Source organism: Ictalurus furcatus, chromosome 20 (genome assembly GCF_023375685.1).
Source record: "Ictalurus furcatus strain D&B chromosome 20, Billie_1.0, whole genome shotgun sequence".
Lineage (NCBI taxonomy): Eukaryota > Metazoa > Chordata > Actinopteri > Siluriformes > Ictaluridae > Ictalurus > Ictalurus furcatus.
Genome location: NC_071274.1, coordinates 18,429,587 through 18,457,575, shown reverse-complemented (window position 1 = coordinate 18,457,575; position 27,989 = coordinate 18,429,587). Strand labels below are relative to the sequence as shown.

Here is a 27,989-nt window from a genome sequence, read left to right as displayed (position 1 = left end):
AGTGGTGGTGAGTAGTCTGGAAATAAAAAGTTGTAAATATCAGTGATTGACAGTTGAGGACATCGGCTCACTCAAGCTTTACACACTGGTGGTGAATCGACCAAACCTGTATATGTGTAATTTACATATAAAAATATAAATATAAATAAATATAAATAAAGCCTCTACAGATGTGGTCTTGAGGGTAAGGCAGTGAATGTCATAATATACAATCCACATCAAATGTTACAAAATACATACCAGAAATTTACACCAATCAGCCAGAACATTAAAAGCACCTGCCTAATATTGTGTAGGTCCCCCTTGTGAAGCCTAAACAGCTCTGACCTGTCAAGGCATGGACTTCACAAGACCTCTGACGGTGTGCTGTGGTATCTGGCACTAAGATGTTAGCAGCAGATCCTTTAAGTCCTGCAAGTAGTGACATGGGACCTCAATGGTTCTGACTTGTTTGTCCAGCACATCTCACAGACGCTCGATCAGATTGAGATCTGGGGAATTTGGAGGCTGAGTCAACACCTTAAACTCTTTGTCATGTTCCTCAAACCATTCCTGAACAGTTTTTGCAGTGTGGAAGGGCGCATTATCCTGCTGAAAGAGGCCACTGCCATTAGGGAATACCGTCACCGTGAAGGAGTGTACTTGGTCTGCAACAATGATTAGGTAGGTGAAAAGTGTCAAAGTAACATCCACATGAATGCCAGGACCCAAGTTTTCCCAGCAGAACATTGCCCAGAGCATCACACTTCCTCCACCAGCTTGCCTTCTTCCTGGTGCCATCTCTTCCCCAGGAAAGTGATGCACATGCACCCCTGGCTATCCACATCCAGTAAAAGAAAACATGATTCATCAGACGAGGACACCTTCTTCCATTGCTCCATGGTCCAGTTCTGATGCGCACATGTCCATTTGAAGGTACTTTCAGCAGTGGACAAGTGTTCAGCATGGGCACTCTGACCGGTCTGTGGCTACGCAGCAAACAAGCTGTGATGCACTGTGTGTTCTCACACCTTTCTAACATAGCCAGCATGAACTTTTCAGCAATATGTGGAAATGGACCAGATGGGCTAGTCTTCACTCCCCATGTGCATCAGTGAGCCTTGGGCAGCCATGACCCTTTTGCTGGTTCACCGGTTGTCCTTCCTTGGATCACTTTTGGTAGGTACTAACCACTGTGCACCAGGAACACCCCACAAGACCTGCCATTTTGGAGATGCTCTGACCCAGTTGTCTAGCCATCACAATTTGGCCCTTGTCAAAGTCGCTTGATCTTACTCTCACCCATTTTTCCTGCTTCCAACACATCACCTTTGAGTACTGACTGTTCACTTGCTGCGTAACATATCCCACCCCTTGACAGGTGCCATTGTAATGAGATAATCAATGTTATTCACATCACCTGTCAGTGGTTTTAATGTTATGGCTGATCAGTGCATTTTTGTTCCATCAATAAAGAAAAAGGGAAAAATAAACACCCATACAGATATAAAAACAAACCTTTATTTAACCTGTTTGGCAGTTTGAGTAAATAAAAAGAGAAACAAACAGAACAGTAAGAAATGAACATGTACAGTATACATAATACTGGAGTTTAGAAGGAATATAATTTAAGAACTACAAAAATACATAATTTGCCAGGCGTCACTCATCTCTTCACAGGAATGTTGCCTTTGGAGAAGCACACTTTCATTTTTTACATGTGTCAAAACAATCTCTTCTGTCTGCCTGGCCTCACCACCATCCTCACTGTCAGATGAGCACTGAGTTAGATCCACAACATCTCGTACCGCAGAATTCTCTGTAGAGCAATTGTTAAACAGAAAAATCTAATGAATCAAAACAACTTCAATTCCTAAAATTTATACCATCAAAAACAAATGTGCTAGATAAAGTCATTTCAGAATTGAATTGTGGTCCAAGGCTGAGACATATCATTAGTTTAGAATCTTAAAGGAGCTGTTTGTCATTTTTTAGAGCTCTCTGCTATCTCGGAAAACATTAACAAAAAAAAAAAAAAAAACGTTGTATGTCTGGCGGAAAAAAAGGACTGAGCTGAGAAAAACAAAGCAGCTAGTATAATCTGTAAACAGAGCGAAATGTTATGTTTATTACAGGTCTAGAAACACTTTTACACATTACAGACTTCCCCTTTAAGATGAAGCAGGCCTTACTGTGGCTGAGTGAGGAGAGATCTGTGGCTTTGCTGCGCTCTTTTTCCTTTCCCACTGCTCTCCAAGAGCCATTAGACAGGTACTCAATCTCCTTCAAGTCCTTGTCTGCGCACTGGAGTATGCTACTCAGCAAACTACACAACAACAACATCCATCTTCATCATCCTCTGCCACCGCCACTAACAATCAACAGTGTGGTCAGCAAATTTCGACACTTTCACTCTCTCTGGTGGTGTGTGTGTGTGTTAGGGAGCACCATCTGTTCAACATCTCAGCCCCCCCCCCCATAGAAACTGGACCTTTAAAATGTCTAACAATGGGAGACAGATAGTGATACACTACACACTCCTTACCTCAGATGTATGAAGCAAAAGGCACCTTGAATTGGCTAAAATGTCTGTTTTTCCCCTTTAAATAGCTGGTGTTGTCAGCCATGACAAATGCCTCTGGAGTGCTCACCTGAATGGACTGTCATCAAAAAAAAAAAGTGTCTGTGGGGAGGACATTACCCATCGATCTGTAGAGTGTCAAAGAGGGCAGGCTTATGGCAGACAGGACAAGTCCATGTAGGCTTCCTCTCGTTCATCTGCAGGTAGAAGGCTGCATCGAAACACTGCAGGTGGGCACATGTCTGCGCTCGACAGGGGGTAGACATGCGCATTTTTGCCAGCTGTTAAGACAGACAGACATGCTTAAAATCTCAGATCGGTTTCCAATTTTTTTACGTTTCAGTCAATATCAATACATCACTAAAAAACAAATTTGTAGTGGTCTGGGGGGGGAAGAAGAAGAAAAAAAAAAGCAAAACAAGATGTTGCTAAAAAAATGTGCAAAACCTTCATAGCTAAGTGGGATTTCCTCACATACACTGAATGTAGTGCTTTGATCAAGTTGTAGGGTAGTTATGTGCTGTAGTGAAATGGAGTTGATTTGATTGATTTCCCTGCACTGAGAAAAGTACATAACATGTTGACTTGAAACTCACCTTCTCTTCTCACTTCTAAGTCTAAGAGCAGATTTTAAATTCTATCATTTTAGTAAAAGCTAAAAACACAGCTATATAACTTAAATTCAATTCTACAAGTGTTACACCTCAACAGTCAAAGTCTCATGAGACAGATGCAAGATAAACCAAAACTATTCAACTCTCCATACTCAAAGCAATACAGTAATAAGCAAATCCAGGTATTTGGTCTTTCCTGAAGGTTTTGTGCTAGTTCCTGTTGCTCCAGTGATAACTCAGTGGTTTTCTGAATTTATAAATGATACATATTTAGAGATTAATTCATAAAACCATTCCAATGTTTGGCATACATGTTTAATTAGACTTACTTCACATTTGTGCTTATGCTAATTGCTCATTCACTACAGATTAGAAATAGCTAGAAGCCACCTACAGTACAAGTTAAATCTTTTGAAAAGAATACTAAACAATATCTCAAGAAAGCTAAATTTATTAATATTATTATTTTTTACAGATATTCATGATACTTAGCTGCAAGTTTGGTTTCCATTTTGAACACTTACAGGACAGGTAAGGGACACTTGCAGCCCTGTGGTGGCGATCTCATTCTCAGGATTACTGCCCAGCTTCTCGCAAACTGTGAACCAGAGTAAAAGCACAATTTTGGAAGAAATTGGGACAGAAAAAAAAAAAAAGTACCATTGACAAAGTACGATGGGAGGAACAGGATGTCATGTTACACTAAATTGATCAACAACAGAGTGATGCGATATGGCCCGATACAAAGCAAAATTGATTATCTTCAAATAGCAGCATGTCCTGAAGTGTTTTATTCCTCTTGAAATTTGTCAACAATTACAATTTATTAATTAAAGAAAAACATCATGCTTGTTATTCATTTTTAATTGTGTTTAATGTTGCAGAACGTCCAAGAAACAAGTTCCTCATCATCACTTGCACCAATCAGCCATAACATTAAAACCACCTGCCTAATATTGTGTAGGTCCCCCTTGTGAAGTCAAAACAGCTCTGATCCGTCAAGGCATGGACTCCATAAGACCTCTTAAGGTGTGCTGTGGTATCTGACACCAAGACGTTAGCAGCAGATCCTGTAGTCCTGCTGTTGTGAGATGGGACCTCCATGGATCGGACTGCAGATGCTCGATCAGATTGAGATCTGGGGAATTTGGAGGCCAAGTCAACATCTTGAACTCTTTGTCATGTTAAGCCCAGGTATGCGAAGCACATGCACCTGGCCGTCCACATGATGGAAAAGAAAACGTAATTCATCAGACCCGGAACCTTCTTCCATTGCTCCATGGTCCAGTTCTGATGATCACGTGCGCATTGTGACAGTGGACAGGGGTCAGCATATGCAACAATCTGTGATGCACTGTGTGTTCGGACTCCTTTCTATCATAGCCAACATGAACTTTTTCAGCAAGCCGTGCTACAGTAGCTCTTCTGTAGGATCAGACCAGACGGGCTAGCCATCACTCCCAGCATGCATCAATGAGCCTCATGCACCCATGACCCGGTCGCTGGTTCACCGGAAATGACTTGAATTGTTCTAGAAATGTTCACTTGCTGCCTAATATATCCCACCCCTTGACAAGTGCCACTATAACAAGATAATCAATGTTATTCACTTCACCGTCAGTGGATTAATTTTATGGCTGATTAGTGCATGTTACAGCAGCTATAAACAGTCATTGTCTCACCAGCGTCTCTTTTTAAAAATCTGTTCAAAGTTGCAGGGACACCACAAAGCCTTCTGTCCTGAAGAATCACATGTTAGAAAACTAAAAGGTAAAAGCTTTACCTCCGACTGTTAAAAAGCATTGACCCTGTAGACGGTCTCGAAAACCAAATCAGCAGTGACATGATTTTTAATCCATTTGTGTCTGCCATATATGTCCCTGTGTAAGCTGTTACTATAGAAACTATAATGTATTAGAATGAGCCCATTAATGTAAACCTTGCAGCTGGAACTACGGTCAGAGCTGATGTTACAGAGAATCAAGCATCAACAGCATTGTGAGGGAAACTTAATTGTAAAATTCAATCCGATATGAATTCAGGCCACTCACCCTTTTGTCTGCAGCATTCTACACTCTCCACTCCATTTGTCTGGAGCTGTGTCAACAAATCTGCTGAAGAGAACACCTTCACCAGATATATAGCCATAGAATAAAACTAAAACACACATGTACATAAACACACACAGAGAGAAAGAAGAGAGATTATGAGTCATACCTCTCAATTTTTGTATTTTTTGAACAATGACAAGACTAACATGATCAGAAGAACCAGTGTACCTTGCCAAAGTTATCCCAGAAGACAACAACACGATTCATAGTGGTCTGTTTCACAAATGGTGTGAGATTGATTGGACGACAAGGTTGAGAAGGCTCCAATCCTTTTTCACTGGAAGAGTAGTGAGCCTGATTGTAAGAAATAATATTATGTATACACATGGTGTTTATTATGAAAGGAATTGTTTTATTACTAAACAATTCCTTGTCTTTTTTATTTAGAAGTTTTCTGATAATGTTTTATACAAAACCATAAAAAGCTTGATAAAAATACAGCTACCCCATAACTGGGGTCCAAGCACAAGAAATTCATAAGGTAAAATGCAGAAAGCCTATTGGGCATTACCAGTCATGTTTTTATTATATGAATTTGCCTATATTCCCTGTCCCAAATGGTGCCCTCATTTGAGCATGGCACTGTGTCTGTGGTTGGGCCCTTAATTAATATAATATGTGCCATGGGCAAAAAAAAAAGAAACAAATTCAAGCAATTTCTTTAAGTTTTAATGCATTTTAATGCATCACTAATATGCAGGTCATCAAGAGTTACCTGTACAGGACAGGGATGGCCATTAACCACAACAGTAATATTTGGTGGATACTGATCATCTTCGACACCAATACTCTCTGTGTAGCAAATTCTGAAATGCACACAACATGGCATCTCACACACACAAACACACCCTTGTGATTAATATGGGTTTTAAATAGACATCATTTTGGATTATTCATTTTTAATAAGTAAGCAACCTTGATGTGAAATAAAAGGCCAAGAACAGGTACTTGTTATTGCTGCTATAATCACACTACTCACCAGCAGGTACAGTCTGATTCATAAGATTAGAAGATTGGACCTCCAGAGTGCAAACTCACCTGAGCACCACTTGAATGGACGTCATTCCAGCTTTGGTCCTTTTGAGCAGTGAAGGGCCATGAGAAACAATTAGAATATTCATATTTAACCCAACAACAATCTTCATATTTAACTTAGAACAACAGCAGAATCATTCCTGCGAAATTCACCTTCTACCAAATACATGTACATCCCTCAATTCAGGATGTTCTTTTAATGAAATGTGGTAAAAATCAGTTTCCTTGTTTGAGGAAGGACGTAACTTACTGACGGTTCTTGATCTGAGCTGATTGTGTTCTAGTCAGAGAAAACGTGATGACGTTGGTCTGTGGAATAGTTGCAAATGTGGGCACTGGGAATGAATGAAGTGAGAATCAGAAAAGAAATCAGTTCATTATTTAGATGCTATTTAAATACTATATTCAAGATATTCGCAAGTATAGAATGATGCTAGCTGCACCATGAAGTCAAGCAAGGGTTTTTTTTTTTCCCAGCTAAATCCAACCCACATAAACCAGCATGGAATTCATGTTGGTCTAAGTTAGCAGGGATAAGACTGATTGGTTTGATATAAACAAATAGAATGTCCATCTATGTATTAGCAATCTGAATGCAGTGCCCTCTACTAATATTGGCACCCTTGGTACATATGAGCAAACAAGGCTGCGAAAATTGGTCTTTATCGTTTAACCTTTTGATCTTTTGTTAAAAAATAAAAATCACAAAAAATATTCTGCTCTCATGGATATCAAACGGTTGCAAACGAAACACAGGTTTATTAAAAAAATATATCTTAGTTAAATATAGGTGTGCAAAATTATTGGCACCCCTATGAATTCGTATGAGAGATATTTGAAGTACATTTCCATTGATATTTAATTTTTTTTAATAAAAAAAAAAATTAGTACACTCGGGGTGACTAGGAACAGGAAATTTTTCAACCATGACTTCCTGTTTCACGGCGGTATAAATATGAGGTAACACATAGGCCAAATTCCCTTAGTCACTCATAAGAATGGGTAAGACCAAGGAATATAGCTGTGATGTGCGGTAAAAGGTTGTTGAGCTTCACAAAATGGGAAGTGGCTATAAGAAAATAGCACAAGAATTGAAAATGCCCGTTTCCACAATCAGGTTAATAATTAAGAAGTTCCAGTCAACTGGAAATGTTATGAATCAACCTGGAATAGGACGTGTGTCTATATTGTCTCAACGCACTGTGCAGAGGATGGTTCGAGTGGCCAAAACATCTCCAAGGATCACAGCTGCATAACTGCAGAAGGTAGTTCCATATTGGGGTCAGAAAGGCTCCAAACTACAATCTGAAGTCACCTACATCACCACAAGCTGTTTGGAAGGGTTTCAAGAAATAAGCCTCTACTCTCCTCCAAAAACAAACTCAAGCATCTTCAGTTTGCCAGACACTACTGGAACTTCAGATGGGTTCAGGTTCTATGGTCAAATGAAACCAAAATAGAGCTTTTTGGCAATAAAGACCGGAGGTGGTTTTGGTGCACACAGAGAGGAATCAAGATGGAAAAGTACCTCATGCCCATGGTTAAATATGGTGGTGGCTCTTTTTTTGGGGGAGCTGTTTTTCTGCCAGAGGACCTGGACATTATGCTAGGATACATGGCATCATGAACTCAACAGATATTAAATGAAAACCTAACTTCCTCTGCCAGAAAGCTTAAAATGGGCCATGGTTGGAACTTCTAGCAGGACAATGATCCAAAACATACATCAAAAGCAACACAAAAATGGTTTACTGACCACAAAATCAAGGTCCTGCCATGTTCATCCCAGTCCCCTGACTTGAAAACCATAGAAAACCTGTGGGGTGAACTGAAGAGGAGAGTCCACCAGCGTGGACTGCGAAATTTGCAGGATCTGGAGAGATTCTTTATGGAGGAACGGTCTCAGATCCCTTGCCATGTATTCTCCAACCTAATCAGGCATTATAGGAAAAGACACTGTTATCTAGAGCTATTATCTTGGCAAAGGGAGGTAGCACAAAGCATTAACTAAAAGGGTGCCAATAACTGTTGCACACCTATATTTAATAAAGATATTTTTTAATAAACCTGTTGTGTTTGCAATTGTTTGACAGCCATGAGAGCAGAGTATTTTTGTGAATTTTTTTTAAAAGAAAGATCAAAAGCTTAAACAATAAAGCAAATTTTTCACAGCCTTCTTTGCTCATATTTACCAAAGGTGCTAATATTAGTGGAGAGCACTGTAGCTTCTGAGCAGTCATGGAGTCTTGCTTCACTTGGAGCTTCCACTCGTTTCTGCTATTCAATCTGGCACCACGACCAATGCAGAGTTTGGGTTCCAAATGACGCACTTGTGGTCCTCATTTGCAGGTGCCTGTGAAGTTTCAGAGACCACAACATACCCCATTTCTTATTCTGGGGTACAAAAAAGGTGCTCACGCTTTGGCAAGGCCGGCACAGATACTGATTGGACCTCTATGGCCAATCACAGAGGATGGAGCTTTTGATAGCAGAGAGCAATATGGCATCTGCAACAATAAAGCCAATGTCGAAGAGCTAGTAAAATAAATGTGTCTTTTGTCATTAATTGACCTGGTAGCATTGGATTGCCAAATATCACCAAAGTGAAGACATTAAGGAGAACTGCCTGGCTTAAGGCACCATTTGAAACAATACATACACTTGCCCATTAAGTGAATACTTAAAGAAGACTACTTTATTAATATCTCCACATTTCAACTAGTCATCAGGGCAGAGGGAATATGCCTAAGCACTATACAAGACTGCCTTTAATAAGACCATAACACAACTAAAATTAAGCAGCAATCATATAAACAAACCAATTCATGGAAACTGTTCAAGACATCAAAATTTTACGACATAATTGCTCCGTGATGCTGCTGCTGTACCTAGAGATACAGGAGCAATGATGGTCTCCAGAATTTGATAGAATGGAAGCTTGATCATGTGCACTTCAGGTTTAGGAACTGGCCCACAGAATTCCTTGGGATGATCAGTCGCCACCTCTACAGCAGTTGGCATGGTGATAACCTGGGAGCGTCTACTGTTGGCTTTGACAGTGTAGTGACGGTGGTCATAGAGCTCCTGGATAGCAGAGAAAAGCTCTGGATGGAAGTTGTTATGGAGGAGCTCGATGGCTCTCTGCACTAGATCCTTCTTCAGCCCTCTCTTGTCCTTTCCCATAACGGAGAGGAGAGACCGCAGCTCGGTCACCCTCAGGCTCTCCACCATCACCTGCAGAAGTATAGAGATTGTCCGAGTTAGTAGTAAAGTGCTTTACACTACCTTCTCAACTTCTGTTTATGTAGGGTCCTTAAATAACCTTATTAACTTAAGCTTTTCATGAAAAATATGTATATAAATGGTCCATAAAGTCATCATTATGACTTCATATAATTCATTACATGTCAAATGTGTCGCTTAGTTTGTTTAATGACATTTTATTGGCTACAAGCTGCTACAGTGTGAAGCAGGATTAACCAATCAGGATCAACGAGTAGAACAGATTTGATAAGATAAAGGTATTTTATGGTAGCGTCATTAATAGGGCAAGATAGGTTGGTTAAATAACAATTTGGTGCCATCACCAATCCTACTGCTGTTTGACATCACCCCGAAAAGCACGAGTGTGTTGTATTAGATCATGTACTGTACAGATCGTCCTGTGATTTTATTTTGTATACTTTCTCAACCCCGCTGAAATTAATTCCTGGTTACACTACTAGTGCTGCCATAAGTAAGGAATAAATCATTGCAGGTGTGCCGTTATAGGAAAATAATCAGCACAGTTGATTATTTTCCTACAGAACATCCCAATGCGTTTTATTTTTTGAGATAACTGAAGTTTTTCCTTCTATGAAAACTCCATTATAACTGGATATAATTAGGCTCAACCACACTCAAGCCAATCAGGACAGCCAGAAACCTTGGGGTGACTTTTGATGACCATTTGAACTTTACAGACCACAAATCAACAACTGCACGGTCCTGTAGGTTCAATCTGTAAAACGTAAAAAAAATAAATAAATCAGACCCTATCGCACTGATCATGCCACACAGCAACTAGTCCAGGCTCTTGTTATCTCAAAACTGGACTACTGCAACACACTAGTCCTGGGCCTCCCAGCCAGCTCCATCAAACCCCTTCAACTGATTCAGAATGCAGCAGCACATCTTGTTTTCAACCAGCCCAAAAGGACCCACATCACACCACGCTTTGTCTCCCTCCACTGGCTTCCAGAGCCTTTATGCTCATGTACAAGACCTTATTTGAAACAACACCCCCTTACCTCAACACTCTCCTTGAGGTTTATGTTCCTTCACGCAATCTCCAATCAGTTAACGACCAACACCTGGTAGTGCCTACACAGCGATACCTGAGGTCTCTTTCCAAAACCTTCAAATTGACTGTCCCTTAGTGGTTGAATGAACTTCCAACAGCAAAAGACCCATGTCTTCCACAAACACTTATCTAACCTCTAACTTGTCCCACCTGCTCTTACTGTGCGTTCAAGTCCTCCTGGGAAGTTCGTATTCACGAGTTTGGGAAGTCGTAATTACGACGTCAGGTGTGTTCAAGTCACTCTGAGATGTCAGAGCAAGATGGTGGCGTACCTTCTCTTAATTAACTACAAAAACAAAATACAGCAATGTTTTTAACTCTACTTCTACAAAATGAAGAACAAAGAATGCACATCAGCAGTGTTCTGTTTTTAAAAAAAAAAAAGTTTTAAGTCGATTTACAAAGCCACTGTAAACTTTATGGCTACTTAATTATACCATAACTGTACAACGCTATCGTATTTTGTGCAGGCAATTAGCTTGTTTTATTGTAAATAAAAAAGAAACACATAACTGAAATCAGCATCTGAGACGAGTGAACATTCAATTTCAACAAATTTACCGTCAACTACAGACGCAACGTCTATAGTCCACTGATTCCATCATATTTACTTACCGGCACGGACCCAACTCGGAAACTCCGAGCTCAATGAGTTTCCCCACTCGTAATTGCGACCACCAATTGTGGTGACGTTCAACTCGTAAATACGATCGTTTCGACGGGACTTGAATGCACCGTTACACCTCTACTCTGTGCACATCACTCTTCTGGCACACAATCGGAAAGCACGGTAGCACGACCTGTAGTGTTCTCTGTGCTTGTATTTCCTCATTTGTAAGTCGCTTTGGATAAAAGTATCTGCTAAATGAATTAAATGTAAACGTGTTGGCAATGTCCCCCTGTGACGTCAGTGTGGCACACAACCACTAACTTCTCACAAGGATAACGCCAATACAGCCAACCAACCAACATTTTAGCACCGGAAACCCTAAACACATCACACATATTTTGATCTAAACATATTTAATGTGTGGGGATGAGTTTTCCTTTAAGGCTGCCCCGAGAAGTTTTTCAGAATTTGGGTTTAACAGGGTCCAGATATTTCTTTCCCCACAATCCTTTGCGAGTTTTGAGTTACTAACATTTTTAAAAACGTAAACGTTATGTAAATCCTGATTTGACACTCTCTATTGTGGCTCATTGAGCACTGAGGAGAAGACAAAGATTTTTCCCCACTTCATTAAGTAGGCCTAGTGATTAAGCTTCAAGATGGCGGCTAGGCCTAGGGTTTAGCTTGTCCGTGTTTAAAAGAGTATCTGTTTACACATCAACTCGAAGTGGTTTTGCGTCGCTAGTTTTAGCTGAACAGTTCTTTTGTCACTTCAAAACATTTTCAACAGCTTAGAGCCTAAAACAGAAGCAAAGAAAGAATGTTTAAAAGTAAAAAATCACGAAGAAAACTGTAAGTCACGCAGAAATATCCATAGAAACATACCGTCGCTTCCAACAGCTGGCCGGCCATTATTATTTACTTTACTTTCACACACACAAAAAACTTGTTTCAATTACAATAAACCGATTAAACGCCAATAAAGCGGCCTCGCAACAGTCATCAATAAATGTAACGCCAACTAAGCCGAGGCTGGTGAAATCCCAAAAGGCACTTTATTGGACAAATAGGTCACCACGCAAGGTGTAGAAGTCCATTATATCATACCCTAATGCAGTGCACTTATATAGGGAGAAAGAAGAATTTGGGATTCAGCCAAAGACCACATGGTCAAAGCCTGCTGAGGTGGTTAAATTTTGGCGTTGTTATTTAATAATAATAATAATAATAATAATAATAATAATAATAATATAATAATAATAATAAAAGATACAAGGCAAATGTATTTGAGGGGAAATGAAGACCCACGTGATTCTGGTTTGGTTTCGGATACTGTGCGACATAGTGTTATCTATAAAAATAGACAATTGACAACACAGAGCTAAAATAAATAAAGAAGTCTTGTGACTTATTAACATATTAACATATTGTGAACACTTCAGTACTTGACGCATTATGGCGCTTGGATGGTGACAAAAGTAGGCTATTTAAATATGAATTTTATATATTTGAATTATATAGCCTACACGTCACATTAAACGCGATTTTTTAAATTATTATTATTCTGTGGTCTTATTTAATAAATTGATAGGAAACATCATTCGCCGGAAAGTCGCCTTCATGTTTCATGCTCGTGTTTCGCCAGCAGGTTGTGCTAAAGTCCTGTAAAACACTGCAAAATGGCGCTTCTAGGGTCGTTGCCATAGACATATTTAGACGCCGCATTGGCCGCTTTGGTCCGTTGCTGCGATAAGTCAACGTGTCCGCCATATTGATCCGGGCAAGACTGCTCTATAAACAAATAGAAGTAAACGGAGGGGTTTTTCTGGATAAAAAGCAAAATAACGTTTATATTTCTCAAACGATTTCAATGGTTTATGATGCACGTGGAGTACAAAAAAAAAGTTCTGTCTCCAGTTACTTAGAATCTCGATAGTTAGACTAGGAAAATGATTCATTGTCGTAAGGAATTGTGAAAACTCACGCTTGTCAAGCATAGATTCTGCGTATTTTTCTTGGTTAATAAATGCTGAGACGTCCCTAATGTCATATAATTGAATGTACATGAAATTTTTTTCATTGTGGAAATGGATTTTTCTGTCTTCAACCTCTTTTTTTAGCTTTTCTTGTGCTCCAGGTCAGAATTCTGTTAATAAAGCTTGTTCACTTTTAAATACTGAATAAAAAAATCCAAATAGTGCATCTTTAAGTACAAATAATTGACAATCATTGTACCAAAATGGAACACAATCGGCAAATACAAATCAAATTGTGAGACACTGGCAGTCGGTCTGCTTTCTATATGTTATTAGCAATAAAAGGATACAGATATACTCCAAAACAGACAATTACAAAGATAGCCTATTTATAAGATAATCCTTTATGGATCTGGTAAAACATTTACAATTACAGTGGTAGAAATATTTATGTGACGATGATGATGTTGATGATGAGAATAATAAATAGTAATAGATTTATAATAGCTAATAATAATAACGAGCCACGATTTGATGATTTAGTCATTATAGTCTATCGATACACCTACTATTTGGAGATGAGTGGGGAAACGGAAGACAGGTGGTTTATCTCCATCTCTAATCCTGACAGTTTGACCTGTCCTGTCAAAGTCCTCTGACTTGAAGTGCTCACTGCATATCACAGAGGACTCACCTGCAGAAACACCTTCCCTTCTTACAGCTACTTCCCACTTCCTCCTCAACTGTCTCACTTTGGGAAACCTTCAGAGTTGGAGAAAAGTTAACCAGCCAACTAAGTACAGTAAGATTCACAATATGTCAGTCGCTCAGCCGAAACAAGAAGCTTGTCATAGAAGTCAGTTTTGAGAAAAACGGCAGTATAGATGAAAATCTCGATTATGGGCAATTTAGTTTATAATTTAAACTATAATATAAGCTAAGACTTATTACTGTTGCCTGGACCAACAAAGCGGGGAGGTTGACGTATGATCCAGTGGCCAATGCGGCGTCTTTTTATATGTCTATGGTTGTTGCCATGACTCCCACTGTCTCCTGGGGCAGCGCTGTATCCATGGAGGCAGCTCTTGTCCAGTGTAGTGTCCAGCGTTTGTTGACCTTAGAAGGTGACCCTTGACCCAAGGGTCAACAGAAGAGGTCAGAGGGTCAGCACTGGCCAGAGGGCACTGGGCACTTGGCTGATTGGCTGATCTTCTTAACTCGCTGAAGCCTCATCTAAATGATTAGAACATTGACCAATGTGCCAAGCTGCAGAGAACAGGCTGTCTAAAATACAAAAGCAAAAGCCTGTAATTATATCTATGCTGTTTAGATGCATGCATAAAGATCTTGCTTGAGTTCAGAGCTTTCTGAAGACTTCTCTCTCAATGAATATATTTAATAAGAAAATAAATTTGAAGAAGGCACACTTGAAGAAGGCACAGACAGTCAAAATGCAAAACAGACAGAAAAATATGAAATAATAAATCTAGGCTAGAATGTAGGTTTGTGATTGCATTCATTCCTGTTCGGCATTAATAAACACACTTCCATAACCTTATGTTTGCACACATGGACTTCATATCAGCAAACACAGACAGCCTGCCTGCCAAGCGCATTTCAAAATGGCACCTACAGTGAGTGGAGTGTCCATCCCTGAGGGGGTGTGTATATCATTATGGATGGTAAAAGTCACGTGACCGAAGCCTTCTTCCTTCCAATAATTTATGCCTGTGGCAGATGGCTTGTCAATATCAATATATTAATTTAAAGGCGGACCGTGCTCTGGAGAGAGCCGCGTGTTAGAGCTCAGAGATGGAGGAGGACGAGGGCAAAGAAAGGAGACAGAGAGAAATGAACAACAACAACAAAAAAAAACATAATAAAGAATACCATTTAAGAAGTCCTATCCAAGAAGATGAAATTTGAATAGTTTGTGTTTTGTGGTAGGATTAAACAGTAGATTAGTGTTGACCAAAGGGATGGTCAATAGCCTCACAGCTGAAAGCTGCAGGCTGGATTTGAGAATTTCAAGCAGCCACTCAAGACTAAACTGTCATGTTTATATGCTTAGTAAGCTCAACACTACACCCAGAGTGCCTGTGAGCTCATTATGGCAATTCATGATTGAATTCTTGATCTTTCTCACATAGTCAGTAGGCTAACATCAATACGACCCATGTGCTACGACCAGGCCTGTGCACTTCAGGGGTCTCTCGCTGGTTTTATGGTGCACTTCCTGAAAACGTGAGAGAATTGAGAAATACCGATTTGACAGTATAATTTTAGGGCTGTATATCGAGCATGTGTGATTTATAGGTAAATACCCTGTTATTTAAAATAAGGGTTAATACTCCTTGAACCCTCTTGACCCCTCACTAAAATGCTTCCTTTGAAGCGCTGATAAACCATTTCCCGCTTGTGACAGATCATAAACATGGCCATCCAGCTCGATAGCAAGAGCTTACGTAATTCTCCTCCTGGACAATTTTACAAGAGCGATGTACCTTTGACCACTTTTCTCTTTCACCCCTGACCTCTGAACCTTGGGTTCACAGGGCTATTTGGGGAGAGATGGTGAAAGTAAGAGGGTCATCCTCTTTTTCAGCAAGAGTGATTGATTTCATAAAGTGCCTCCTTGCTCCTTGAGTCCTGCAGCATCCCATGGTTTTGAGTTGAGAATAGTGGATGAAGGATAATATTGGAAAAAGAATAGAGAGGAGGGGAATCTTGATAGATGGATGGATGGATGGACTGCTCAGAGAACTATGTAGTTATGATCATATGTAATCCTCCTGTCAAAAAGTGATAAATTCCAGCAGGAAAGAAAAATGTCTCTCCGTTGCTCCGATTTAATTTCACAGAGACAGAGAATTGCCTTTACGTTGAAGGCCTGTGAGAGGACTTAAAATAAAGTAATTGAAAATAAAATGAAATATGTCAGCCATAAAGGTAAAAGATAGGAGATGTTTTGTTTGGGATGGCTACAATGTAAGTGTTCTTGGCATCAGAACATCAAAGAGATGATCAGAGTGATGTGACTCAGAAGCCCCTGCCTTATGACCTATGACCTCTGGCATATGGCCAGGACACTCTAAATGCAAACTGTAAAATTTGATGTGGCATTGTTGGACACCCAGAACCCACACACATTGCATATATTGTATCTACCTAGGAATATTTGATGAATAGGTATGATGTTATGTATGTATTTTAATACTGCCTGATGATGAATACATTTATTTATTATCTTCAGGATGCATCTCATATATCTGTACTCAATCTAATTATCATTGTTTCCATGTTCAGCATTGTCAATCCACTCATGACTTATATCGGCCTTCTTATATCTGAACATTATTTCGAATTATAGTGTTATACATATACAGAAGGAGAGAATTTATAATCTTTAAGATGACCTGATGGTCATACAGCGTAGCAGAGATTTCCCATAGTTTCATAAACGTTTCCTGAAACCTTACATATGACCTTAAGTCGAGCAGAAATAATCAATATGATAAGAAATCCACCTATCAATTAATGGCATATCCGGAGTATAACTGTCAATATACAAGTGCAGCTAGTAGAATTCTGTAGTACAAGATGGAGAGCTGAAGTACATATACATTGCACTGGCAGCATTAAAAATGCACTCCAGTTGACTGCAATTTCACTGAAATTGTGCTCTTGGATGACAATTTCTTGGAGACACCTCAAGCACTAAGAAAATCTCTTCACCCCTTAAGAAACTAATATGAATTAAGCTTTTGATTCTGTTGCTTACAGATAAGCAGACTGTGAACAAAGCAACTAAAGCTTCAAGATGCGATTCATCAAGTTACTATTGGCTCATGCCTCCTAAAGCAATGTATCTGACACAGAAGGGAGATATTGTCCCAGATACATTGTCCTAAAAGCACAGCAACATTAGCAGCTAGGCCATGCAATTCAACGTGATCACTGAATGAACAGCCATTTTGCATTTGAAAATACACATTTGTCAAATAAAGAAAGGATCAGACAACTTTTAAAGGAATGCTCCAGTGATATTTGGCATAATCTCTATCTGCAGCATCTGCAGCTGATAACATTAATTATTTACACTTTTCCCCCCACACTGAGAAAAGAAGTCACTTATAATGCAATAATAGGGGCAAATGCTGGGGCAGCCAATAAGTAAGGAATTAAACAAGATGGTGTGTGCTATTATAGGAATATGTAGAAAAGCATCATGTTGCAAAGTGATTTATTCCCCTTATGCCACAACAATGATTGCAATTTTTTAAAATTCAGGAATGACATCATACATTTGATCTGTCTCTAGTTACATTTAATGTTGTAGATTGTCCTTGTGACAAATTAGCTCATGTTATCACTTACATTATAGCATCTATAAACTGTTCCCTCACCAGCCTCTAGGATTTCTCTCTCTTGGTGTTAAAAGCAACAACAACAACAAAAAAAATCAAAAAGCTTGTCAAGTTACAGTTTTATTTCTGTTACAAAACACTGACACCTGAGACTCCTTCCAAAAATGCTCTCTTTTTTTCTTCTTTCTCCATGAAGAAAACCACACCATATCAACAACTATATGTTTTATTTCTTAAATGATATGTTTTTTAATTTGTTTATTACTAGGCTCTTATTATGTGGTATGCTCACCGTACAAGTCCCTGTGTATTTTGTTACAATAGAAACTTGAATGTACTGGAACAAGCACAATATTATAAACCTGTGCTTAGTCTTGTGGCCAGAATTATTGTCAAATCTGCTGTTATAGAATGTTAATCAACAGCTTCTGACCAATCAGAATAGAGAACTCAACAGCACTGTAGTATAAATGTTTATACAAAACATACTTTTGTAGGATGCTTTTTTTCTTCCTTCAGATAAATGTATTTGGAAATAAGTCTACAGAGTGTCCCAAAAGTCTCCATAAATAGGGGACTATGTATACCAGCACCATGTTGGTTGTGCCTTCATCAGTGGATGTTCGTGGACATCCATTTCACAGTTGGTCTGCGACAGTTCCAGTCTTTCTGAATTTGTTAATAAGTTTGGCAACAGTGTCATGTGTGATGTGCTTGCCAAGTCCATCACAACCTTGCGACAGCTTCCCGATCCAGCCATGAGAATGATTTCAATACGTTCTTCTTTTGTCAAAGGCATTCTTTGGACTTTGCTTATGTTTTTTGCTTATGTTTTTCACAATGTAATTTAAAACTCACATAAATGTAATCACATATAATATAAAAACAACTGCCCTTAGGCTTCCATTATAAGTGTTTAATAAATAGGTTTCTGGGTGCAGTTGAAATTCCAGATGCGGCAAAAAAGATCAGAGTATTCCTTTATTGATGAATACCTTGTATGGGTTCAATCACATCTGGATAATAAAACTATTTGCACATTGAGCTATTCATACTTTAAGGACCAAAATGTTTATATGCACAGCCATGGTGAGTTCTCCTCACTGAAAATTCAAACTGAGATTGGAGAGCTGTTGCATGCGTCTAATCAAGGAAAGAAATCGCACACAAAGAAACAAGCCATGCTGGCCTTATAACAGGAGACGTTTTCACACCCAAGTCAAGGATTTAAATCAATAATATTAACCATGCCTTTGCAGTCCTCATGAGGCTTCCCGCCATTGTTAGGCAAGCTTCCTCTTGGCATTCTGGCCTCCTCTGGTGAATGAGAGCTCTTCAATCAGTTTAGAAAACCATCATCCACTGCAGATCCTGATTACTAACAGTGTTTTGCTCAAGAACTCAGCAATAAGTCTGAGCGCTGAGGGCAAAAGTTCATTCGTAGAGACAAACAAACGCCCGTTTGGCAACCCAAAAGGCGAGCTCTTTTAAAATGCTATTTCAAATGGCTGGAGAGTAATGGATCATCATTTTATTGGGTTAAAAATGACATTATAGGTGATTGATGGCTTTGGATTGCCATACTGAAGCAGTCAGTCTGGCACACGAGTCAGCATCGCTTCTTTCTTTTGTGGATGTTGAAAATAACATGTCTGCCTCTGAATGAAAAATTGTATGTGAGGTGTTTGCCGTTTATTTTACACAATGCAGAGCCCATAAACCCCGATCAGGAAGAGAAAGCTGCGGACTGCAGCCGCGCCATTTCAACGCCATCAGACTCAACCAGAAGTATGAGTATTTTCCTGCTCCCTCTAATTCCAAAGATTATTTGTCATCTGCAGAGTAAAGGATTTTTAAAAGTCAACCTGCAGCCCACTGCCTCCCTCTCCTCCTCCCTCCCACCACCACCCCCAATCCCCCTGACACTACCCGGCTACGATCAATACCATATTGATCAACTCTCTCTATCGCTGGCCAGCCAGACTAATCACCTACACACAAGCTCAACACTCTCACTCTCATACTGTAAGAAAATAACACACACCCCATATGTGCACACAATCACACAGTATTCATGCATACACACACATATGAACAAATCATAGAGTTCAGGTTATTACTGTATCTCTATGCTATAAGTAATTAACTGAGATTCAACTGGGTTTATTGGTAGCTTCATTTCTGCATCTTAAACTAAAATTACACAGAAATTTGGCAATGAAATTGAAATATCTGAGGGTAGAAAAAGTTCAATTTGCCATTCTGTGCATTGTGAAGCAGCCTTCCTGGACTAAATGGCATGCTTTCCTCACCCAGTGTTTCTGCTCCTCTCCATCTTCCTTTGTTCCCCCTCACAAAATCAATATGCCTGTGGAAAAAAAAAAGGCAGCCATATTTCTCTTCCGGTTATGAGTGGAGATTTGAGGAGATACAGATGCCAGGAGGGTTAGAATTAGGCCATCTTCAAAATCCAAGAGGAACAAATATTTCATTGCTTAATGAGCACATTATTCTTGTTTTCTATGTACACATTTGCTAGCATGTGTGTTTGTTTACCAATACACTGGACACTGGTGCGATGTTAATATTCTATGATGATGCATATGTTCACTAAACGGTTTAAGGGATGCACGCTGCATTTTGTTTACATGGCCATGTAGAAGGACAAGTGTGCTCAATCCAATTCCCATTGTCTTTGCTTACTCCCGCGCCAATGTATTTCTAATTGACTCGCCACATCTAACAGAGCCCGCCTCCTCCATGCTGTCTGTCTTTACCTAGCTTTGTTCTAATTGGCCAGCGTTATTCATCTAATGCAGGACAACTGACTCTCGATTGGTCCGAGGTGCTGAGCAGGAGGGTCCATAATGTTTTATCTGCTGGTATTAGAGGATCTATTAATCCCTATTGTGAATGCCAGCAGTGATGGCCCTGTGTGCCTGATTGCATACGGCTTGTTCTTTTGCGATAAGAATGAACGTGTGCTCCCCATGCTGACCAGCCAGGCAAAATCAAATAAATCCCTGAGACCTCACTGGACATTCTGTGACCTCACCACGTGCCTATGTCCTAAGGGCACCAGATTTCTTTAGAGTGTTCACTCACAGAGGTCATTTGAACACACACACACACACACACACACACACACACACACACACACACACACACACACACACACAGGGCACTGATGGCTTTGCTTGAGATGGATGTGAATAAAATGCAATAAAACAGGTTAATGAATGCACACACTACCCACACTACACATTTTATCACTCCCACAACTCCAGCTATTGGACTGGTGTGTCAGAAATTCCCATAATGTAAATAGGAAGCATAGCCTGATGGCCATTGAGGTCATTAGTTTAACCTGTGAAAATTCAACAGCTTACAGAATGACGTCGTTGCCTAAATATTTACGAGGGAGCAAAGTGGGACATGCACAGGGGTTCTCCGCTCCGCTCTCTGTTTCCATAGAGATTGTGGTTATTTCGGTCCTAATATAAATATTGCACTGCATCTTTTGCTTCCTTTCCAGAGAAACTCATCCAGCGCTGTACCCTCCTTTGAAACAGATATACACGCACAGAAAAAGCGAGACAGAGAAACCGAAAAGGGGAAAAGACTGAAAGAAGGAGGGTAGGAGTTTGACATTTAGTGTTACTGTAGCCCAGAAATACTATTGTGTGTGAAGAATAGGGATCAGATACAGCAGACTATGAAAGACTGGAGCTGACTCCCAGTAGAGATCAATACTCATTCTCGATATGCACATGCATAACACCGGGCATGAGTGTGTGAGCGTGTGCCTGTCTGTGACTGCATGTGTCTTTAGATATGTCTGAGGTTTTATTAGGCTATGTAAAAAAGCAAGTCTGTGGGTTTAGAATAACAATGCATATGTTAATAAAATAGCCAAAATTGGCAAGTCTATGATCCTGTATCTATATAAACATGGACTTTAGTCACCACATACATGCAGAGGATAAAACTTTCTCCCCATAATATACCATAAATTACTTTTTTTTTTTATTGCACAATATGCACGCTAGAGCATTTTTAGCAAACATAGAATCTGTCTCACACAAACACACAAACACACACACACACACACACACACACACACACACACACACACACACCTCCCTGAAGAATTGATCGACTATTCCTTCTTAATCCATCTCTCCCTCTGTTTCTTAGCAACCAGTGCTCCAGTGAATTTAAAGGGTGGGCTGTTTTATTATTGTTTTTTTTCTTTTTACATTAAGATGCTCCTGCCGGCATGTTTTCTGCCCAGTATAGTTTGGACATTAATGCAAATTCCGAACGAGACATTGGCCAATGTGCAGAATTCCAAATGCAGTTGGGTTTAAGCCCCAGAGACGACTTACTTACTGTACAATCGAAAGGAAGTCAATTGTGGTTTTTAATGCAATAACTGTAATGAACAGGAATAAACCATTAAGTAGTGAGCTACAGCAGAAACTCCTGAGAATGTCTGTCTATCCATATGTGAACACTGAACTTGTACAACCACACACCTACGAGTCTGAAATGAATCTAGTCTTATACGATAAAGGTTTTTTTTTTGTTTTTTTTTTGCATTAACGCATTAATGCTTCAGTTTCTAAAAGGACAAGTACGTCAGACTAGTTCTAAACAAATAAGAGAGTCTACTTTTAAGACCGCAATTGAGTTTTGAAAACATTTTCTTTCAATGATAACCATTCAAATTATGGATCTGTTTGAGCCGACGATGCAAGAAGTAAACCAGTACATTATGTTAACATGCTCTACAGCTTTATGATACATTTATGTTGTGAGTAAATCCCATCTTTATTTATTTTTCTTATTTTCTCTCATTACAAATTACAAACTAGTCATGATCAACAAAAATGGAGTTGGGTCAAGTTCTAAAGGTTAAATGTAGTTGGGTTTTTTTTTCCTTTACAGTGATTGGTCCCCTATTTTCACTGTCTAAAGCTTTATGAAACATTAAAAAACAATATTTTATCTTTTGGAAAATGCCAAACTAAACAACATAAAAACAAGTCTAAAAGTGTATGCAGTCAAAGCTTACACTTAGGGAACACTGCATTCTTTCACAAGAGGTCTAGAATCTTCAGAAGAAGAATCAAAGTAACAAAAACAAATCAATTATGCAAATGTGAATGTAAATCATTTGCATATGCATAGACCTGTATATAACACACATATATATACACCTTATCCATAAACAAAGAGAATTAGAAAAAGAAATCAATTCTACATACACTCTCAGAAAGAAAGGTAGCATACTATAATTTTCCTTGTTGCTGGGGTACAATCAAGGGTACATTCACCTCTTTTGGTGGTGTACCTTTAATTAGCTTTTAGAGTTAAGTTTTAAAGGTACATCAGTGGTCCTAAAGGTTTAATTATGTACCTGCAGCTATTTTTAAAGGTACTATATTCACATTTCCACGTGAAAGGTACTTACTACAAAAGATGCACCATTGATAGTACTTGGTACCACCCCAGCAACAAGGAAAAGCCTTTATTTCAGTGTGCTTGTTAATGGTGTCATTTATCACATACATGGAAAGGCCATGTAGGTGGGTTCTAAATTATTCTAAGAGAGCCCAAAAGCAGAAATTAATAATTATTTGGATTGCCCTAACTGTGACTGTATCAAATCACAATTAACATTGCTTTTACTTAGCTGAATTATACAATGGATAATTGTTTTAGTTTAAACCGAATACCAATTGGATTTAAAACTCACATTAATACAACAAATCGTGGCATGTTTTAAATGTTTTTTTTTGTTTATTGTACTTACTGAACACAAAAACGATTGAAAGGCTTGAAAAATAAAAGTCTTGGCAGATATTTATGAGCTGAGTGAAAAGTTTTTAACACGTCATATTTGAAAAGAAATGCCAGCTACACAAGACATCATACTTAATATTGACAATATATAATTTTTGATCAAGATCAAGATCAATGACTGACCAAGAGTGTCCCAATAACCACATCTATTTATGGGCTGATTTGAGTCCACCATTATAGGTTAAGTGATAGATATCCTATTCGTGGATATTTCAGTCACTGTGAGAACAGACTTCATTTCATCTCTAGAGCTAGAATCGTTTTAAGCTTAGAAAATTTACACGGAATTAACACGGAATTTATTTTCTCATGTTTCACACATTTTCACACGTATACTCCACATTTCATGCATGTGTTTTGGTTTTACACGTGATTTTTATTTTCTCCACATCATTTCTATATTTTTAGAGGCTAATTTTCTCGCATGAGGTGTATTATTATTATTATTATTATTATTATTATTATTATTATTATTATTATTAATACTATTTTTCATTTTTCACATCCGATCACACATGTGATGTCACGTGTTTACTTGAGTGCCATCGCACGTGCAGTTTCAGGGTATGACATGGTAAGATGGCGTGATCACATATTACTCACAATATATTGATCCCAAATGATGATATGTACACCATGAAATTTTATCATTAAGGTTAAAAGAAGAAGTATCTCGGTATGGGGTTCATATTTGTCCCTTTCTGATAAACAGTAATAAACAAAACATAAAATTTCCAGCTTTCATTATTAAATAAAGCTTAATCCTACATAACAAATAAAATCTGGAATGCTCTAGAAATGCCCCACCGCTGAAAAGCACTTATTTAACGCACTTATTTTACACACACTATTAAGACGCAAGGTTTAGAGTGCCTGTAAAATATCAGGCAATCCGCCCAGCCTGAGTTCATGACTCCAACCTTTATCTTTTATTCTAACAGGACCGAGAGCTTCAAATCCGCACAATTCCATTGACATAAAGGATATTGATTTCCGATCACATCGAAGCAGGAAAGAGCACCGCTTGCGTCTTCATCTTACCTCTCTCTCTCTCTCTCTCTCTCTCTCTCTCACACACACACACACACACACCATGGTTTTCCTCTCCATTTCATCACGACACTCTCTACATAAATAAAATCCCCCCTAAACTACTTGCACTTTTCTTCTTACAGAAAATATATCACAAGTGGTTTAATCAAATATCTACGAATTTTTAGAATATTCTCCATTTTTTAGGTGTAAAATAATTTGTAAATGAACATATTCTCAAAGGAATTTAAAAAAAAAAATCGATGTTGAATTAGAGCAATAAATAACAGATTCATTTTGTTTCATTTCATCCAACTGTTTATTCGGCTGGTTTATAAGAAAGCACACAGTGTAGAAATAAAACATTTTAAGAAACAGCACCTTCCAACAAAAATAATATCAACACTAGAACAGTGAAATGAATAAGATATATGCACCTTAATAATAATAATAATAATAATAATAATAATAATAATAATAATAATAATAATAATAATAATCGCAATAATAATAATAATAATAATAATAATAATATGATTCTGCTAAAACTCACACACATCTCCTCACACACATCTTTAGACATCTCCTCATATACACAATATCTTAATAACTCTATATAAGAAAATATATTTCTAACTAAAAACAAACAAACAAATTGTAGCATAATTACAAAAGTTGAAAAATATTGCTTAAGCTCCTAATTAATAGGCTGCACGCAATTACATATTTTCATAAAACATACCAAAGAAAATAAAAGTAATGCCAAAACCCCCCCAAAAAAACAACACACACAAAACAAAAAAACGCTAACGCGCATCTGTCTAAAGCAATATCCATGCTTAGAAATTATTTGATGAATAATGTGAAGCCCGTCAGTCTTGGCTTCCTTCTCGGGGCATCAGTTTAGCTGATGATCTTCCTATAGGCTCTAATCAATAGTTCATCAATGCAACAGCTGCTCCACATTTCATCAATTCGGAAAAGAGCATGAACAAATAAAAGATTGTGCTAGATTCAGATTCATCGGCCGTGAAACTGAGCCGAGGAAATTATGGAGTGCAAATGCTTTCGGGATTGCCAAGATTCCCTTAATTATAATACATTTAATATTTTTTTTTCCTCCTCCGGCATAGCTATTTTTCTTCTACTATGCAGACTGGGCTGAATATAGAGTATAACGAAATCATAGACTAATATCAAGAAGTGATTAGAGAGGACTTCACAAACTCTTAAAGCTTAAAGTTGAGTTAGTTGAAACTGGAGCGTGGATTCCTCAAAACTCGGAAAAAATATGTATTTAATAATAAATAAACAAATAAACAAATAAATAAATAATCAAATATTATCTATTAATGAACATTATTGCCGCACATCCATAGCTATAGCTAAATGTATATAATATAATAGTCTATGCTATCTCTCAGGTTATTATTATTAAAATCATTTTATGATTAATGTTGAACTTACACCGACAAAAATATTAGTGGGCAAAATAGACCTGCAAATACGCACATATCATGAACACCATCTGCGATAATGCAAATATTTTATTAATATATAATTGTATTATTGAGTTATTTTGAAATTAACTTCTGTAGCCTACTGTTTGTGCTGTGAATTGCACTTCTGTTACGGACTCTAATGAAAAAAATAAAAGTGTATATAATAAATAACAAACAGTTCACATTCATAATATGAAAATAACAATTCATATAATTAATTATTATTCATAATAATGCAGGCAAAAATAAGGCAGGTTGACAGAGTTAGTTCAGCTTTATATAATTATGAACCTGTCCTTGAGGAAACTGTGAAAAAAAAAAGCTAAAACATCTTAAATGAAGCAAACGGATCATCAAACTTATTTCAAATACTATATAATAATGCTTATATCTGCACAAGATGCGTAAGAAAAGCCACGCTGTTGCATGAACACCTGCTGTGTTCAATTCTTGCACATGGTTCATTTATGTCGGGCTTCGCTTATGTAAACTCTGTGTTAATTCAAGACAGGAGATTATGCAGGTAAACAGGGGGAAAAAAAGACAAGGAGTTTCCAGGGACAAGGAAATAATTTAACTGAGTGCATTTTTAAGAGCAAGCTCGATTCACAGGCCTAGCATAAAATTAGACAGCTGGATGTAAATAAACACTGTTGCGTCTGCCAGTTTGTTGAGCCCTGTTCAATGCGAGGAACAAATATATTAGCATGCTAAGTGTGCACCACTTTATTGTAAGACATAGTTATGCAAATTAAACCATGGTTTTGAATGAACACCTGCAGTGTTTAATTAACTCTTTGGGTTCATTTGGACTTACCAGAACATGTCAACTCTGTAAAATTCTGCACAGCTATAAACAGAAAGGTGGACATTTGAGAAAGTTCATCACGCATTTATATAAGGTTTTTTAAAAAAGTTATTTTTTAATGCAACAACAACAACCCCCCCCCCCCCCCCCCCCCCATAACGGTCTATACAGTGCACGCACAGTCAAAACGCACCCCCACCCCTTCCCTCTTCCATCCAAGCCACCAGTTTAAAGCTCAATGAAAGAGTTTGTGTGTGCTTAAGTGCAGGTGAATTAAAGGCGAGCGCGCGGGAACATCCATCACCTTGTGTAGTCAGAGCGCCGATGCCGGAGCTCGCGCTTCGCTGTGCCGCGCGGAGTTAACGGGAACCGTAATTTATTTCCGATAGAAGGCGCTCATCGATAGAGGGACATTAAAGCGAGAAGACACGGCGCTCATTTGTGTGCACCGTTCACTGAGACAGCTCTAAAGTACGCCCATTACATCTGCAGGCCGCTTACACAAACTTAGAGCACTTAAGTGCACTGCTGGAGATTTTACTGGACATGTTTTGTTTGGGCATTGCTTATATTTAGGTTTATACTGTATTGATATTTACCCATACATCAGCATCGTACATCTCTGCTTACAACTACAATTGAAATTAGGCCTGGATGGTGCCTAAAATAGCCTTTGTACCCTGTGAGTGTTACGAATTTCATCATCTTCCAGGTTGATTTAATACCAATGCCAACTAGTTGCATATTTACAAACCACACACTTAACAACATTATAAAACAATGCCACAGCAATAGGTTATGTGGTGTCGGGTTTACCTTGATTGTCCGCTTTGCCAAATCCTCTCCGTTTTTGCACTGCGCTCTCACTCCCTTCTCTGCTCCCAACTTTCTGACCTACACGATTGCTCCTCACCCCGGGTCAGAAAACATCATTAATCAGTGTCAGTCGATATATTGATCTGATTTATCGATGACCACGGAAAACGAGAGCGTGCTCCCCCAAACAGGCCAAGCTTTCACACTGTTACAGGTTAAGACCCATTTCAGAATTTCGGCTCGAAACTGACATATTAGGCTCCTGAAAAGGGGCATTTCGTGGGTCAGGTATTTAATTACCTAATGAATGAATGAATAATCAACTGTTACATTAAAAAAAGTCATATT

At 38.5% G+C, this 27,989-nt stretch overlaps 1 protein-coding gene across 1 annotated transcript; it reads right to left on the bottom strand.

The window, feature by feature from the left end:
* Nucleotides 1–111: 111 nt before the first annotated feature.
* pias4b (protein inhibitor of activated STAT, 4b) lies at nucleotides 112–12,340 on the bottom strand. Its single transcript, XM_053651712.1, has 10 exons — nucleotides 12,158–12,340; nucleotides 9,209–9,554; nucleotides 6,571–6,655; nucleotides 6,324–6,362; nucleotides 6,001–6,091; nucleotides 5,454–5,579; nucleotides 5,226–5,331; nucleotides 3,699–3,772; nucleotides 2,681–2,841; nucleotides 112–2,305 (listed from the first exon to the last, which is right to left on the bottom strand). Exons 1-10 carry the CDS (start codon nucleotides 12,182–12,184, stop codon nucleotides 2,071–2,073), a joined length of 1,290 nt encoding a protein of 429 aa, XP_053507687.1. The 5' UTR covers nucleotides 12,185–12,340; the 3' UTR covers nucleotides 112–2,070.
* Nucleotides 12,341–27,989: the final 15,649 nt, after the last annotated feature.